At 44.9% G+C, this 18,921-nt stretch overlaps 1 protein-coding gene across 1 annotated transcript in view; it reads left to right on the top strand.

Annotated features, from left to right (window-relative positions):
* The window catches only part of MDN1 (midasin AAA ATPase 1), a 1,740,009-nt gene that overhangs the window by 1,551,962 nt on the left and 169,126 nt on the right, over positions 1 to 18,921 (top strand). The window contains exons 86-89 of the mRNA XM_069235499.1: positions 3,780 to 3,961; positions 15,709 to 15,855; positions 16,362 to 16,506; positions 18,063 to 18,373. Of these exons, the coding sequence (XP_069091600.1) occupies positions 3,780 to 3,961; positions 15,709 to 15,855; positions 16,362 to 16,506; positions 18,063 to 18,373 (785 nt within the window). The remainder of the gene's footprint in view (positions 1 to 3,779; positions 3,962 to 15,708; positions 15,856 to 16,361; positions 16,507 to 18,062; positions 18,374 to 18,921) is intronic.

Raw genomic sequence — 18,921 nt, 5'->3', positions numbered from 1 at the left:
GCAGGCTGCAATGGCAGGCCTGCATACATAGTTTTCACGGGCTCCCAGGGGTGACACAATACATGCTGTAGCCCGGGGAGGAGGGGGGAGACCCCTAATGTACTGATGCTCTGGTTACCTATGTACCATATACTTGGGGCATACATAGGTGCACCAGTATGTCAATTGTAGGTGTAAAAAGTTTACCAGCAACCTCATTTAGAGGAGAGAGCCACAGACACTAGGGTCCTGATTAGCAGGATCTTATTAAATTAGTCTAAACACACTGACATCTTACAAAAAGTGAGGGTAACTTTGCTAGAAAGATGCCACTTTCCTACAAGGGATACCACCTAAATACTGAATTTAGGAGCGTTACAGGGAGTGCAAAGTGGTAACCAATGGGCTACTCACCTTTAGGGTGACTACACCCTTTCTATGACCATTTCCTTTGGGAAGTGGGTATAGCCCTAACCCTATTGGCCTAAATCCTTCCATGCAAGATGGAGGAATTTAAAAAGTAGTGCCCACTTCAGCTCGTCCACTATAGGGGTGAGACGGGCATGAGGGGGGCACACCTCCTAATTTACTTAATTTTCCTACCAGTCCTTCTGCCAAAAGTGGGGTCAGGAACTTGGGGGGTCGGCCTCTTCCACTATTTGGAGAGTTTTGAGCCACATTTCAAAGGCGGCAAGACCTTTGAAGCTCTCTGCCCCGGAATGTCCATCCTGCCTGTGAGGGGAGGTCACTTCTTTGTCTAGAGAAGGCCTTTGTTCTGAGCCCTCAAGAGCATTGGCTCTCACCTCAGGGGGCCAGAACTCTGTTTTAAGGTGGCTGTATTGGTTTTGGCCAGTCAGTGCCCACACTAAGAGTTGGTAGTTTTTTGGGGGAAACACCGCTAAGGTGCCCTCTGAGTGCATTATTAATAAATCCATCTCTGGATTTAGTGAGGGTTTATTTATACGAGATGTTTGATATCAAACATCCCTGTTGTCAGTGAAGTCATCATGTAGCTGGGGAACTCATAATGACCATTGTCCAGCACATGTACTTAAAATGGCTTTACTGTTCACTTACTATATCTGAGAATCGACAGACATAGCAGGTGCATATCTGCTTATGCAGGTATGCCCTGAAATGTAATTTAATGCACCCTCCCTTTAGGGCTGGAAGGCCTGCTTAGAGGGTTGACTTACATATTACGTGCAGTGCAAAGTGGACAAGGCACAGAAGCTGTGTGCTCTGTCGTGTTTTAATTTTGGTTCTGCACCAAGATAAGCATCCTGCGAAAACATCACTGTGTGCACTTAATGAGGGGGTACCTGAGAATGGCACAATTTGTGCTACAGCCAACTAGGGCCTTCCTTTAGTACCTCATGCCTTAGGTACCATTATTACAATTTACTAGGGACTTATAGTGGTAGCTAAAAGTTTGCCAATTGGGACAAACGACTGTGCAGTTTTGGGGAAAGAGATACAGCACCAGGGAACTGTTTAGCAGGGACCCAGTGCACTTTCATTTGAAATGGCACAAGAAATCAGGCAAAATGTGGGGTGGGGACCAAGTAAAAAGAGGCACTTTCCTACAACACTACAACAGCCCTTCAAGTTTACCACCTTCAGCTCCTGTATTCGATCAGCCAACTCCGGCAACTCCACTGGCGGCACAGATCAAAGTCGAATCCCTCTCGCTGAAGTCGATATCAATGTCTTGGAATCACCTTCTCGACGCTGGTTGACATCGGGAACGGCGCCAGTCATGCCTGCTATCGCTGATCTTCCTCCACAAGTATTCCCTCATTTTGGTCCTACTGAGGGAGATGGTGGAAATGTGGTAGAGGAGTTGGAGCCTCAGAGAGGACAGCTGGTTGACCAATTCCTCTCCAGCCTCAGGCTTAATTTACTCCCTGGACTAACTAATGTGAGCTTCTCCTTTGCAGACATTCCTCAGAGGGTTGCAGAAGTGTTGGATCTGACTCTTTCTTCAGTGGAATTAGCTTCAGATATTCTAATTGATGTCCTCCATTGAAGCCAGACATGCTTCCTTACAGCAAAACCCTACATGATTTCTCGTTGGGAGATTGGGCTGAGCCTGATAACGGGGCTTCTGTTGACTGGGCTGTATCCCATAGGTACTGACTTGCCCTTGGTGATCCGCCGTGTCTAATAAGACATCCTACTCACCGAAGTTTGGTGGCACACGCTGCTTTAGCTTTCTATGATATGGAGTCTCTCTCACATGTTCCACCTGATAGTCCAGAAGTCTAGACGTCTATGGCAGGCATATTTTTTCCTCCACAAATTCTGCTCTATGCTCTGTGAACACATCTTGTGTTCTTGGACGTTTCTCTCATTCTTTAAATCTGCGGCTGAATCCTGTCTCTACCAGATAATGCGTTACCAAAGGTAAGTAACTTGTTAGTTAAAATGGTAGTAATGTATGACATTGTGAAGACAATTTTGATTGAAAAAAAGAACTTTTTTTGCATCTTATGCCTCACTTTCAAAAGGAAAGACGACTGCCTAATGGGACCGTTTGTTAGATGGATTATCTAAACTGTTCTTCTACGTTACTCTCTAAAAGGAAACAGATTATAGACAAGACTGAGAGTACATTCTATAAAAAGTAGGGTGTATCACTAGTAACTCTACAAATGCTTAGCTGCTTTGGTAGCTTTTCTGTAGCATTTTGACATTTTGATTACCTGTACCTGAACAACTGGCTGGTCGGTGCTCACACTGTTCAGCAGGTAGTGCACAATTTATGGGAAACCTTAAAATTCCTATAGAGTCTGCCAATCCTAATGTTTATTCTTCATAGCACATGACTGCCTTGAATTTGTAAAATGTTTTCAGTTCTGACACCGCCACAGAGTTCCCCACTTAGATTTCTCTAAGCATTGCTGCAAGGCCTAAGACTGACGTGAACACCTGTGCCGGAAAACAGGACACCAGAAGAACAGTTTCTCTCTCAAATAGTTCAGTTTGTTGTTTCCTCCTTGGTGTGCTGCCCTAGGGGAAACATATTTAAGGAAGCCCTCTGTCATAGTTCTTTTCATCCTCACTGTATTGTGATAGACCCCTTTCACAGGGTTGTACCAATATTGGCACCGAAGCACACAAATAAATTAAGTTATTCTGTTTGTGTGGTTCCGGTACTAATATTTGTACAGTTAATGTCTAGGACATCTATAACCAGACCTGACTTTTCACTTGTGATGGTAAAGTGATTGTACCATTGGAGCACCAATGTAAAGACAGTGATTGTGTTTGTTAGAAATGACATTCCATTACTTCTATTTTTGAAAGGATGTGCAAACGTATGGCATAGCCGCCATTATTTTGTGTGTGTTTCTCCCTTTCATAAGGTTTATAAACTCTCACTCTGCTAATGTCAGTACAAGGAAAATATCCTGAAGTTGAGAGCAGTCAATCCGTCCTTGGAATGCTTCCACACATCTTTGCATTAAAAATCTGTCCAGCCCTACACATTTGTATCTGACTAGTTAGCTGAGGGCACCTAGGGGCTACAAGACACCCACAGTTCGCAAGCAAATACCTTCTTCATCTGGATCAAATATTTGCAGCACCATCTTTCGTCAAGCATGCTCCTAGAGTATCATAAATTCCCTTTCAAAGCTGAAAGTAGTCCTGTTAGGATATCCCTCTATTATGATGTCCTTATTTAATTAACAGCACAGTTTTACAGAGCAGGTCATCATTTTAATCCGCATCATACACCTGTGGCATGGAGAGATTTATTTGTGTAGTAAAGTTTACACTTTGACCTGTTTTTGCAGCTGAGGATGAAGAAGATGACAAATCTGAAAGTGAAGATGAAGAGTTGGACAAACAAATGGGAGATCTTGGTGATGCTGAAGCTGATAAGCTAGATGAGCGCCTCTGGGGAGATGACGACGACGATGATGAAGATGAAAACAGCGAAGATAAAATGGATGAAACAGGGCCAGGAATGGACGAGGTGAGAGAATGAAGAAAGAACTGTGACCAGGACTTCTTTTCACCTGTAGCCCTGAAAAGGGGGCTAATTTGAGATGTAATTTCCCACTATGATGTCTTCATGGACATTTAAGTTGGCAGGGGCCCGTGTCGCTCGGTCTACTGGTCACAATAAAGATTTTCTGTTGGTTGAGGTAGCCTTGGGAGTGACGATGCCCAGTGCAATTACCCCTGGTACCAGTTCCAGCTGGGAGATGATTGCTTAGGATTAGGGCTGGAACACAAATTAAAATGACAATAGCTACTGGTTAGAAGCATGGTTCAAATAGTCCAAAAAGCCCAACACCACACCGCACAAATGATGGCAAACTAAACCTGGCCTTTCTAGAGGTACAGTAGGGCAAGATACAGGCACGCTGTAGAAACTTTGTGATTCAAGGGGAGGTGCGGATTTACTGCTTTTAAAACATTAAACTCTGTGACCCCAGTGAGGTTCTTTCCATCTCGGCTCTCAGTCCAGCTTCGCTGTGATGACCCTATGGCTCCAAGGCAACCTCAGACTGTCTGGAGGTTCTCGGAGAGATTTTCTAGTTGCTGGCTCAAGTGCAGATCTTCCTGGTATCAGGTTGGCTTCTTCTGGTAGTCACAGTCCAATTCCTCAGACATGTAAGCTCCCCTGCTCCCCCTCGGACACAGCAGTAAGACAACCCATTTGGTTTCCCAGATGTAGCCTTGGGCCCCGTTGTATGATGCCTTGTCGCTGTCGCAAATGGCAGAAATCACCGTTTGCAACCGCAGAATGGGCACGTAAAATGTACCATCCCTATTTTGTGTTGGTACGCAATTAGTTAAACTCAAAATAGGGATTGCGACTCAGAGTTAGGAAGAGGCGTCCCTTTCTAATTGCGAGTCAGAGAGGGATGTATGATTGTTTTGTGACCGCAATTGTGGTCGCAAAACAATTGCAGTTACCACCAATTTAAAATTGGTGGTAATCCATTTGCAAACGGGAAGGGGTTCCCATAAGACCGCTTTCTCTTTGTGAATAGATGCACAATTATTTTTTCAGAACAGTTGCACGGTCGTACATCTGGCCCTTGATTCTTCTAGGAGGGCAGCAACCCTCCAAAAGTTCTTCTACACTGGTGTTCAGTCCTCCTCATTGTGCACACAAATAATGAGGTGCGATATGCTGAGGGGCCAGTACCTCTTCCTCTCTCATGGTCAAGACCGGATACCATAGGCAATCAAGAATGTTTGCCTTGTTCTGTCATGTATCCTAATGTTGCTTTCCCGATTTTGTGGTCTTCTGAATCAAGGGTCTTTAATCCGACAAGTACAGTCCTGTTTCTGAAAAGAAATGTATTTGGCTTAGACATGCAAGGCATTAGATCCATTGCCTTAGGGGGCAGCAACACACAAAAATGTAGGGACTGGATAGGTTTCACTCTGGGCAAGCTAAACTTCTGTACTGAGGGAATTGGCTGTGAGTTCTCTTCTGACCTCCAACTAGGTGCAACAGGACTGGGAAGGGTACTGAAGATGTGTGGGTGCTGGCTAGTATGCCCCCATGAACATTGCTAGCCTGCACAAAAGAAGCCAAGTTATGCAGATAGGTCAACATACATGTATATCACCTCTCCATACATATACTAGACATAATGAAGGAAAGGCACCACAGTTATGAGAACTAGACAGACCTTTTACTAGGTAGAACTATTGAGTGTTTTTCCCACAACAAGTACAGGCAAACGACACACTGACACCACCACCAGTAACTGTGGAGCCTGGGTTCATAGCATAGTAGCCACCGAAACACAGGTTGGTACACTCATGGTCTACCCTGGTCAACAAAGCTCACGTCCGGTGCCTAACATAGTCAGCAATTACACGGAGCAAGAGTTTCAAGTCCACTGGAGGCAAACCAGAATCCTAATTTGTCCTTTGTCCTATTAGAGTGAAATAGTATTGTGGAACTAGGGTACTGACCAGTACCCACTGACTGCCCAGTGATCTCAACATAATGCCTCACATAGCCCATTTCACTTCAGTTACCTCCAAAGCTTTCCTCTTACCTTTTCCGCCCTTTAAAAGCCACCACTCTTATCTTTGTACAAGTGCCCTCATCTTTTCCTTTAATTTTCCTTCCTCGGCTCCATCATCATCGAGGATATGTTTCTTCTTTTCTTTAAATATCCTATGCCCTGTTTTTGGCAAAAGAAAGTCATTTGCAGAATATCTCCGGCTCCTCAAAACCCTTGTGTGAGTTTTTGTCAACAGAGGTTCATGCATAGTCACCTTCATATGGTGTATAAAGCACTTTACAAAAATATAAATAAGATCTTCTGTCAATGTGATTTTTGTGTCTTCTCCTTCAAGTTTTTGGGCATCACAAGAATTTCCATTTAAAATTCATATTTCTGATAGATGCTTCTAGCTTCATATTCCTTATCTTAGAAATATCCCCAGGTGTTGGGATCCGGATTTGTTTCTGAGTAGTACCCATGCAGGCCAGTAGGAGGCATTTTTCAGCTCCACATGTTGGCGTTCTCCACCCTGGGCATGATATGCGCAGTGCCTAGCCACCCCAGTAAACTACCATCAGTTTCTGTGCCTTCAGCTTTTTCCAGCTTTTTCAGTTATGTCCCCTACAACATCTACTGGTTTTAAACCTTGTGGTGCCTCACACAGGCAGATGTCTGTGACAGACCCCCAGTTGGTGTGCCTTTCGTGCCTGGAGCCAGACTAAGACTCTTAAGGATGGCTTGGAGTGCAAAACTGTGCACCTGAAGGCTATTTGCGAGCGTGCCATGAAGCTTCATGCCGCTAAATACTCGACCCTGCACTGCTTCAGGTCCCAGTTGTGAGGGAGGTCCCAGGGCTGCTGTCTGAGTTGCTCGTGCCGGTCATCGTTGCAATCCAGAACTTCTTTAGGTAAGTCACACAAGAAGTCCACGAAGTCCAAGCGCCCTTCAGCTTCTCCGCCCCCGTCCAAATCTTCAAATGTGGCATAGGACGCCATAAATATAGGCCCTGCTCCCACATCATCCCCGTGGAGCCTCCATTTGGGTCTGCTCTGTGCTTGCCCAAGTTTCCCAGAGCAACCCCAACTCCGTGAGGTTTGAGGCCATGCACCTCATTTTTGGGTGATGGACCCCTCTGGAACACCTTCAGGCCCCATGGGTTAAGAAGGGAGACTGACTGGATTTCCACCAACAGGTTCGCTCTCAATGCCAGTCAAATTACTGGATCCATTAGTGAATCCAGATCGTGTCCGGCTGCTACTTACTGACCCCCTTCAGGGTCCTTTCTAATGGTGCTGATCCCATAGTGATTCCTGATCAGCGCCGACCAGACCCAGCTGGTATGAATTGGAGACAGAGCCTTAGTTTTCTGTAAGGCCCTGCAAGGAACACATGTGGCGGGGGTCTTGCTTCTATGGTGGCACTTAGTCATCATTCCTGGCTGAGGAAAACAGTAATTTTGACCATTTTCCAGTCATGACTTCCATCAGAGGTAAGTTGTGGTTGCTATTCCCACTACTTTCTGGTGCCAAAAGGATGGATGTCTTCATCCTATTCTACATTTGCGCCTTCCCAACTACTTCTTGACAAAAGAAAAGTTCAGAAAGCTCACTTTGGCTCAGGTTCTGTCTGCCCTGGATCCCGGAGACTGCATCCTGCCAAACCGCAGACTTTACCTATGGTTCATGATAGGTCAGGAACAATCCCAATTTCCTGTGCTCCCTTTCGGCCTTACAAGCACCCCTCGGGTATTCACAAAGGTGATGGCAGTCAGTCTGCGGAGACTGGTGATTTTCAGTCTTTCCCTACCTCGACGACTGGCTTTTGAATGCAGGCTCGCCCCAGACAGTCGCCTCCCACCTCTGCACTGTGGTAGACCACCTGCTTATTCTTGGGGTCTCTCAGAGAACTAAAGTCACGCCTGACACCGTCTCTGATGCCCCCTTTTTATCAGAGCCGTTATGGGCATAGATCAGTTTTGGACTAATTTTCCAGAGCAGCCAGTCGAGGATATTCAGATAATGATGCCAATATTTCAGCCTCTCTCCTGGATTTCAGTGAGACTAGTTCTGAGGCTGCTGGACGTCATGGCATCCTGCTGGTAAAACATGCCTGTTGACATAAGTGGACTCAACAGTGGGGCTTTAAGTCCCACTGGGAACAGCATCAGGTGACTCTCTCTGCCCTGGTCAAGATCTCAGAGAGAACTGTAAAAGACCCGCAGTGGTGGCTTACTAGGAGAGAGCGTTAGAGAGAGAAAAATAAACACCACCACCCACACCTACCTACCTCTCCCCCTCCTCTGAGCATTGCCCACCTGCACCGCCTGGACATCTCCGAGTGGTCTGGACTCTTCCCCCCTCCTTTTTAGGTTCTTCCTGTCTGGAATCCGCCCTTAGATTCCACCGACCTGGTCCATGGATCGCAACAGCAGCTGGACGAGCGAGGCTCCCATTGACTCCTACAATGGTTTCTGACGTCACTTCAGTCTTATGCACATGGGCTCCTTGGTGTGGGTTACTCCACTTTCCTGGGTATCCACAGATGGGGGTACTATTGAACCTTTCTTGTGCCACCTGGTTTCCTCGGGATCCTTTGTGAAGAATCCTGGAAATTCTCACCACCACTTTGGTTGTCTAATGCACCAAAGCACTTCCAACCACGACGGTCCTGTGTTAGCCTATGAGACACCCTGGTTGATAACACCTCTGTACATGAGCGCCTGGGGGATTTCTATTACTTAACTTGGGTGATTTCATACTCCCTGAGCCCCTATGATCCTAACAAACTTACCTTGGTTTCTTACACCACTTTCATAGTATATGGTTTGGCCACTCCATAGGGCTCCATGTAGTTCTATTCTGTTCCTCTTTGTTTCCAAGTATATTTTCTGTATGTAGATATCTCCAAGTGGAAATATGCCAATGTTAGGATAATACTAGTGTTTTAATATTTTATTCTAACACTTGGTTATTTCTTGTATGAACATCAGTGACTGACTACTGACTGACTACTGTGGTATTGAAAGTGCTTTACATTCTTTCTCTATAAGCCTGAACTTTGGTTATCTAGGCACCAAAACAGTATCACTAAGGGCTGCCAGGACTCAGTATAGGGTTCCACACCATAGGTGTACACCACAGACTGAGTTTGCTCCTACACCAACTCTACAGAATCCCTCACTGATGTCCTGCTGGCTACCTGGTCCAAATCCAGCACAGGGGCTCCTGTGAACAGGGCTATTGCCCCCGCCATAGACCTTCTCCAAATGGCCCAGTGTTCAACGCAACATCCGACCCCTGAAAGCTTGGTTATCCAAGCCTCCACATCTAACGGGTGCATTGCATTCCGCACCCCCGGATATGGAATCCAAGAGGCTGCATCAGCTTGGGAAGAAGATGTTTTCTTTCTCCAGCTTGACATTGCTGTCTGAACACCGAATGCCTTTTGGGCCATTACACCCATACTTTATGGGACACAGTGGGCAACTGCTGCCTCAGGTCCCAGAGGATGCCCGGGCCATTCTCAGCTTTAGAGCTCTGCGCCTCTGGCCATGGCCGGAACATCAGGGCATTTCCCTGGTGGCTCAGCACGTGGTGGGCTCTCTGAACGCCACTGCAGACAAACTCAGCCGACAGTGCCTGGTTGATCAAAAAATTGCGTCTCCATCTGGAGGTGGTGCAAAGTGTTTTTTAGCAGTGGGGAGAGCCTTGGTTAGATCTGTTCGCCTCCGCAGAGAACAAACAATTCAGATGTTTTATGTGTTGGAGTTTCGAGGACAGCACTCGCTCAGCAACGCTTTTCATCTCAAGTGGAGCTCAGGCCTCCTTTATGCCTTTCCGTCCATATCACTTCTGCACAGAGTTCTCAAGAAGATAAAGAACAACTGGGCCCAGGTAATGCTTGTGGCTCTGGACTGGGCATGAAGAGTCTTGTATCCCGGGCTATCGAGTATGGCCATTGATCCTCTGATCAGATTGCCCCTTTGTGAGTATCTTCTGTTGCAACGTCAGGGGAGGGTTCTCCACCCAAACCTGTCCAGCTTCCGTCGTCTTGCGTGGAGATTGAATGGCGACGGCTTTTGACTTTCCACCCGAAGTCTGTATCATTATCATGTCAGTCAGGTGTCCCTCCACCATAGCGGTATACACCTGTAGATGGAACAATTTTGTGGCATGGTGCACAGACAAGTCTTTTGACCCCTCTCTCTGCCCCTCTTTCTGAGGTCTTCTTGTTTATACTTTCTCTGGCCTAGCAGGGCTCTACTTTGGGCACCCTCAAAGGTGTTTTGTCTATTATCTCTGTATTTCTGAGATTATCTGACCAACCCTCTTTGTTTAAGCCTCCTAAAGTCAGTAGGTTCCTTAAAGGTCTTACCCATATGATTCCTCCATCCCTATTCATGCCCCAATGGTATTTGAATTTAGTTTTGACATGTCTCATGTTTGCTCCCTTTGGGACTCTTCACAATTGTCCTCTCAGGCTTCTAAAATTAAAAACAGCCTTCCTTCTGTTCATGACATCTGCCCACAGGGTTAGTGAGCTGCAGGCATTGTTATCTAAGCCACTCTACCTTTCCATCTATCCTGACAAAGTGGTGCTTTGCACCAGGGCTTCCTTTTTGTCAAAAGTGGTTATGCCCTTCCATGTAGGCCATTCCGTCACCTTTCCTATTTTTACGTTCCCCTCATCCTTCTAAGAAGAGGAGAGACTCCACCTCCTGGACCCAAAAACAGCGTTGGTGTTCTACCTTGATTGTACCAAAGAGTTCGGTGTGGATGTTCAACTGTTTGTTGGGTATGTGGGTGCGATGAATGGTTGGGCAGTGCAGAAGAGAACCAACTCTAGATACGCGTTCTCTGCATTGAAATGTGCCATGCAGTGGCTAAAAAGCAAAGCCCAGAGGGTTTCCGCAATCACGCCACCAGAGCGACAGCTGTAACCACTATGTTGGTATGTGGAGTTCCATTCCTGGACATCTGTCAGGCATCAACCTGGGCATTTTTGCACGCATTCACCAAACACTACTACCTGGACAGTCAGGTCAGGAGGGGCAGGTACTTTGGCCTTTCAGTCCTGCAGGACTTCCTAGTATGATCTTGGTTCACAGAACCACCTCCGGGGATGGTATTGCTTCTGTGTATCTCATTTAAGGTAAAAAATCTGCTACTAGAAGTCTCTATCAGATGAACAAGTTAATTACTTTTGGTAATGCTTTCTCTGGTATAGAGATATTCTAGTTGCAGATTTCTTACCAATCCACGCATCATTTCCGCTTTGCAAACTGATTTCTAGGGATAGGGACTTATCTTTCTGGGCCCTAGTTTTGGCGTACCAGTGGTCAGTGTTCCGCATGGATCCGCGCTTCTGGCATGGAAAGTCGTGAAAAGAAACTGATGAGGGCACGCCAGGGTGGCCCCTGTATAGGTCTGGCAATGTCATATCTGGAGCTCACAACGCCGACGAAAGACGTGGAGCTGACTGATGGCACTCAGGGGTTACTGCACGATAAAAATCTCCAGATCTAAACTGACGCCTGGGTGAAATTCTAAGGTAAGGAATCTGCAACAAGAATATGTCTCTACCAGATAAGGCGTTACCAGAGGTAAGTAACTTGTTCCTTAATTATAGAAAGCTGGTCCTAACTTGATGACATGGCCCAGTGTTCTCTTCACACACCATTTTTGTCCTTCAGGTTGTAGGAAGCTGGCCCTCCTTATAGTGTACTAAAATGAAGTACACCGTGTAGAGAGTCTAGTGGATCCCCAAAGATGTGCAAAGGCAGAAATAGAAAGGTCGAGAGCTCTATTTATGGCAGTGTGGACAAGCAGCTAGGGTAATCAAGGAGTTGTGGTAAGCACTTGTAATCAGAGAGGCAATAAAAGAGATACACACTCAGCGAACAAATCAGAGACCAATTTAGAAAAATAACATTTGTTTTTATATATGCTTTGAACCAAAGAACTTTGTTTTAAGGAAAGCAGTTTTAGAATTAAAATTACTTTGCGGTTTCAAAAATTTACACACTGCAATTTTCAGGGTTCTTCAATGTGTTAACCTATTGAGGGAAAACAATGATGCAGTTTCACAGGTAAGTACACGACTTACGGTTCTAATCTTAAGAGCTTTAGGCTAGCAGCAGGCAAGGTTCAGGTTGGGACGAAGGATGCACCCACGGCGGCGCAGGGTGGCTTGGTACAGAGATCAAAGTTGGAGCCCAGTGTTAGTCTTTGGAGATGAGGGTGGGGGGGGAGTTGAAGTTGAGGTGAGCACGGGGGGAGGGGCACAAGTCAGCACCAAACTTACACCCTCAGTGGCACAGGGGCCGAGTGTCAACACAGCATTGGGCGTCCAATGCTATCCAATTGGGTAAGGGGGTATCCGCTGCAGGGCTGCTCACAGGTGACAAAAGCGGGGTTAGCAGTCGAACTCATGGAGTTGAGGTAAGTACAAAGGAATCACAAGGCAGCACCAAACTTAAACTCTCAGCGGCACAGGGACAGCCGAGGGCAGAGTGCGAACACAGCATTGGGCGCCCATTGTTGCTTAATAGAGGAGATGGCTTCCAGAAACGGAGTGCAGGCTCTGGCCAGGAGGACGGGTGAGGTCAACCCACAGCTGCCCAGGTAAGTTGAGATGCCAAGGGTCTTAAGGACAGCAACGGACTCCGGGTGCAGAGCTGTCTGTAGGTGTCTGAATCAGCTCACCAAGCAGGTCGTGGTCGGGTGAGCCCTCGGCAGGTGTCAGCCCATGGTGAACACTTCGTCGGAAGTGCCAGGGAACCTTCACTGGACAAGTGGGCTACTGGACTCGGGCCAGGGCCATTGGGCGCAGTGGTCACATCAGGTGTCAGGTTTCACGGTTCCTTAGGCAGGCTCTCTCGTCTTTAAAGATGGTTTCTTCTGGACAGGGTCACTGTCCACAGGAGATTTTGGTCTTTCTCAAAGGCAGGCAGTTTTTCGAAGGGTTTGGAGGTTGCTGGGCTGCAGGACGGTCGTATTCTGGGTGCAGGTTACTTTGAAGGCTTCAGACAGGCTGGGAAGTGGCAGAGGCCTAGTCAGATGGTGTCTTGAGTCTTCTCTGCGGGCTACGGGTCCGGCTCTTCTTAGGTTGCAGGAGTCTGATTCTAGGGTTCAGGAGTGACCTCTAAATACTAAATTTAGAGGTATTACAGGGAGTGCCTGGTGGTAGCCAGTGGGACACTCACTTTTAGGGTAACTACACCCTTTCTATGACCACTTTCTTTGAGAAGGGACATATCTCTAACCCTATTGGCCTAATTCCTTCCATGCAAGATGGAGGAATTTAAAAAGTAGTGTCCACTTCAGCTCGCCCACATTAGGGGTGGAACTGGTATGAAGTGGACACTCCTATTAATTTACTTAATTTTCTTGCTAGTCCTGCTGCCAAAAATGGGGTCTGGAACTGGGGGTCGACTGACTCCACCATTTAGAGATGCCTGGATCATATTGCAAAGGCGGCAAAGCCTTTGTAGCTCTCCGCCCTCTAATGTCCATTCTGCCTGAGAGAGAGAAGGTTGTACCTCTGCACAGAGCAGACCTTTGTTCTGAGCCCTCAAAAAGCATTGGCTCTCACCTCAGGTGGCCAGAACTTTGTTTAATGTGGCTGTACTGTTTTGGACCAGTCAGTACCCATGCTTAGGAGTAGGTAGGTTTGGCAGGAGACAACTCTATAAGGTGCCCCCTGAGTGCATGTATTAATAAATCCATCACTGGTTTCAGTGAGGGTTTAATAATATGAGATGTTTGATACCAAACATCCCTATGGTCGGTGAAGCCATCATGTAGCTAGGGAACTCGTAGTGACTAGTGTCCAGCACATGTACTTAAAATGTCTCATTGTTTAATTACTATGTCCGAGAATCAGTAGAGACATAGGAAGGGCATACCTGCTCATGCAGGTATGCCCTCACATGTAATATAATGCTCCTTGCCTTGAGGGATTGATTGAAGGCCTGCCAGAGGGGTTTCTTACATATACTGAATGCAGTTAAGGGGACAGGGCTCACAGGTTGTGTGCCATGTTGTGTTTTTATTTTGGGTCTGCACTAAGACACGCAACCTGCAAAAGCAGCACTGTATGCACTTAGGTGAGAGGGTCCCTGAGAGTGGCACAATCTGTGGTGAAGCCCTCAGGGACCTTCCTTCAGTACTCCCTGCCCTGTGTACCAGGGGTACCAATTATTAGGGACTTACAGTGGCAACTAAAGGTTTGCCAGTTGGGGAAAACAACTGTGTAGTTTTAGGGAAAGAGATCTGGCACTGGGTACCTATTTAGCAGGGACCCAGTGCACTTTCAGTCTAAATTGCCCCAGAAACCAGGCATAGAGAGAGAGAGAGAGAGAGAGAGAGAGAGAGAGAGAGAGAGAGAGTGTGTGTGTGTGTGTGTGTGTGTGTGTGTGTGTGTGTGTGTGTGTGTGTGTGTGTGTGTGTGTGTGTGTGTGTGTCAGTCAACAGATGCACTTTCCTACACCAGGTCTGGCTATGTATCGCCAATCTGGGCATCTCCAGCTTTGTTTTGGTGTATATTACGTTGTGCTATTTAACTGTCTGTTCCGGTGGTTCCCAACCTTTTGACTTCTGTGGACCCCCATTTTATCAATACTGGAGCCCGGGGTCCGCCACTGAATCATTATTGGAATCTGGGGACCCCCACTGAGTCATTACTGATAGTTGATACTGAATATTATTAAATTTTTTGTAAGTAGTCGCGGACCCCCATGGGTCCCCGGCCCACAGGTTGGGAACCTCTGGTCTATTCATCTGCTTCTGGTACATTGCAGGTTGCATTTGAACAGAGGCAGTGCTGAGCGGTCTTGACAAATAGTCCTGCATTGAACATTTGCATGTTGGTGCTTGTCAGTCTGTTCATTCCTTTGCCTAACCTTACTATCCGATGCTTGAGCATTTTCTCTTGAGAAACCTGTTTAGGCACAATGTATTTCTTCCTTATATTCTCTTTACTAATTCACCTATTGAATGCTGCTCCTTGCAAGCATGTAGATCTTGATAATGGAGCATACTGGGGAGTGGAAAGGTTTCTTACATGTGAAACTTATGCTACATAGGTATCTTCTTCGGATTCATGTGTACCCCATCCATTAGGTGTGTTGCAAGAGTATTGAGTGACTACTGTGGAAATGTATGACCTTTCTTAAATACTTTCTCCTGATTCAGTGGAGGCAATAAAATCAAGTAATACAGTTTTGTGGGACTCCTTAAGTTGAATGTCTATTACTAGCATGTGTATTTGGATAGGATTCACTTTGTAGTAGCCATTTCACACCTCAATGTCACGTGTTTCAGAATGTTTCGTAATGCTTGAATGTTCCATGGCTTCCTATATTTATGTGAGCAACTGTCTCTTTATCTTGCACATTCACACGCACTTTGTTGAATATTCTGTCTATCTTGAGGAGCTCTGAGATGTACATCAAGGTGCTGGAACCAACCTGATAATGAAATATTTTAAATTGATGACATGATGTACCAGAGAGAAATCTGCGTTGACTGTGACTGATTTCCATGTTTGTTTCTGATTGCTACGCATAAAGGAATGTGGAGGAAAATTCCATGTGTGTATATTACATCCATTTTTGTATATCACATTTTTGAAATCTCAATTTAGTGTCCTCATTTCAAACCTTTGAATTGATTTTGATTTATTGCTCGTTACTCATCTCCTTTTGGTAGTTACCATTTACCCATAAATGAGTCTTTTTCAGGGTAACTCTGAACTTGTTGCCAAGGACGACAACCTAGATGCCAGTAGTAAAAATAAGGAGAAAAAGTACAATGGCAAGGAAGAAGAAAAAGCAGATCAAGGGGACGATAAAGAAAATAGTGAAAAAGTCCATGAGCAGATTGATGAGGTTAGTCCTTACAGCTCAGCTATTTTTTTACTAACACTAAATGATGTGCTAATGGAAATTCTACACTGAACTCATATTGATTTCCACTCAGAAAATATATCACCCGAACTACATATTTTACTCTTGAATCTTTGGCCTACTGATAGCTGTGCCAAAAATGATAGCTCTCTGCTGATCTGAGACATGTTTCTTATTACATTTTCAATAAGGACATTTGCACTTGTGCATGCTTTTTTTTTTTTTAGAAAATAAAACCTAAATTCTGTTGTTTATTTTTGATTGTGCCCATTTCGTTTTTGTGATGGCTTTGTCTCGTTAGACTAGATTACCAAAAACATGTCCTTATCAGTTCTCTTTTGTATGAGGTGTACTGCAAGAGGCCTGTGAAAATGAAGTTCAGTAATTGGCCTTTTTTCTTTCCCATGCACCGAGCATGGTGAGATACAGTGGATGCCTTCTCCTGAAATATTTGCTATTGCCATTCTCATGTTCTTCTCTTTATTTAGCGTGAGTATGATGAGAATGAGGTGGATCCCTATCATGGGAAACAGGAAAAGACCACTGAACCTGAGCCCTTGGACCTGCCAAATGAGTTGAACCTGGAAAATGACGAGGTCGAGGAAAACGAAAAGGGAGATGGAGAAGGAGAGGGTATGATGTATAATTTTTTTATTTTGTTTTCCTTTTTTTCAATATTGAGAGCATTAGCTCTGAGTAGAGCAGGGGAAAAATATAAAATGACAAGTGAATTTTGTTTTCCGGTAACATCAAGATATACCAGTCAATCAAAACCTTGGCTTTTTAACCTTTTTTTAGTTTCCATTGTGAACCCACTTTCGCTACACCAAACTTTGAAAATGTGTTTTTTCCCTCATTTTCACTGATCAGGACTATGGGGGTATGTTCTTTGGTTCTCGGGGTAGACAGTGATTACTGGACAGTTTCTTTTCTTGTTTACCACTGGTGTCCCAGAGATACAGAACTAATGTGCTTCAGTGGGATAACTAAGTTACGCTCTTAAGGCACTTGACTCTCTAGTTAGTGTGGTGAACACTGCAGTCATGGCTTACTCTAGTAATCAGCAGTAGTGAGAAACTCAGTGAGTTAAATTACAGGCAAATAAACAGTTTTAAGGTGAGAAAAACAAAGAAACTCAAAAAGTGAAAACACTTACAAGGGCCAAGAAGCAAACACAAAGTTAGTATAGCTCCAAGGGCTAAATTTCTTTTAACATTGGGAATTTTGCTATGTTTGCCCTTGGAGCTAGGGTCAGGTTGACTCATGGACGTTTGGGAGAGCTTGCTTACTACTCTTTTGCTATAGATTTTTTTCTCCAGTGTGGTTTAGAGTGTTAGAAAGAAACATGTGATTGGACTGTGGACCAGTCTTTAGTACCACTCTGGACAACTCCCTGGGTTGCAGCTTCAACAGTTGGATTTTCAAATTGCAAGACAAAACTAAAAAGTAGTACCTAAAAAGTAAGTTATTGCAAACCACACAACTAATGTGAAAAGATCCCACCCCGTTGAAATCAGTTGTGGTCGTGTTCTTTAAAGAAGTTACTCGATTTCTAATTACTTGGGTTAAGTTTGGGACATGGGCGAGAGGTTTCTTAAATCTTGCAAATATTTAGTATACAGTACTCCAAATTTTCTGCTGTTGGGTGCATCCGTGGCAGTGGTCACCACTGAATGCTCTGGATCCAAAGGAAAAGCCTCACAGTGGGTTTTAGATTTGGTTAACAATTGATTCACCCTTCATAGCCCAGTATTCAAGCAGATTTTGAAAGTATAGGAGGCCTTGTGTTTGTGGTAAAAAATAATGGTCGGAGGCCTTGACTGGTCAAAACAGTGTGTGCCATTACATTGGTGCTATGCAGGTGAGGGTTCAAACATGTTGTAGGCAGTCCTCCTAAAGATGAACATTTAATTGCATAGGATGCACAGTCTATTGAGTTTAATATATTTTACTGTTTTATAGTGCGTGTACAAGCCTTGTTTTGGCACCAAAGTTGCTATTGTTAGCTTCTAATAAATTATGATTATGTTCTTGATGGTGTGTGCTATTTGGATGCACCAATGGTGTTGCTCTGCCCTGTGTAATCCACCTCTGTAGCCTAACAAGGTCTCACAATTTCAAAATGCAGATGACCTAAACAAATCACTGAGCAGATTAAAACAAGGTTTACATTTTCTTCTACCCATCAGAAAATCCCTATGAAATAGAGGAAAAGCCAATGGCGACAGATGATACCAGTCGAGGAGAAGAAAAAAATGAGGATGAAGGTCCTGCTGACCCTGAAAAAGATGGCCAAGAACCAGCTAATGATGAAGTTACCTCAGAAAATGAAAAGGAGGGTGAGATTGAAGGTGACAATGGTATTCCAGAAGATGAGGGTAAAGAGGCTTCCAAGGAGAGTGCAGAAGTCGAAAAACAGCATGAAGAGGAGACCAAAACTGATGTGCTAGAAGAGGATACTGAGAAAGCACTTCCTTCTGACCATGGTTCAAAGCTTCCGGTATGACGTTATAACCATCATTCTGTTATTTTCATGAAATCCCTATGTACATTGAAATATGGCCGTTAGAACTTAAGCAAAAAGAGATTTCCAGCATGTAATGTTTAATTTTAGGATGAACATCAGATTTAATTTGTAAGTCTTTGCAGATACAACATAGGTTTAACTAGCATTATATTAAAAAATATAGTGCTTAGATCAAAAGTTGGTTATATGTTTTTTAGGTCTAAGATTTAAAGCTCAACTGTAAATTTTCCTCTTTGGAAATGTATATAGGGTTGAACAGAAGTGTGTGGGTGGGGGAAGCAGGGGTTAGGAGAGTGGATTGGGCTGAGTGGGTGCTTGGCCGGATATTTGCATGGGTGTTTTGTGGATGGTCATGTGAATGTGTGTTTGTGTGTTAACCCATTTTAATGTACAGATATCTTCATTAAGAGGTTGTCATAATGGCTCCCTGTTGCAGTTACCCCCCACTTTTTGCCTGATACTGATGCTGACTTGACTGAGAAGTGTGCTGGGACTCTGCTAACCAGGCCCCAGCACCAGTG

The sequence above is a fragment of the Pleurodeles waltl genome, chromosome 5, assembly GCF_031143425.1.
Source record: "Pleurodeles waltl isolate 20211129_DDA chromosome 5, aPleWal1.hap1.20221129, whole genome shotgun sequence".
NCBI classification, from domain to species: Eukaryota; Metazoa; Chordata; class Amphibia; order Caudata; family Salamandridae; genus Pleurodeles; species Pleurodeles waltl.
Note: the sequence above shows the minus strand (reverse complement) of the source record. Positions and strands in the feature narration are given on the sequence as shown.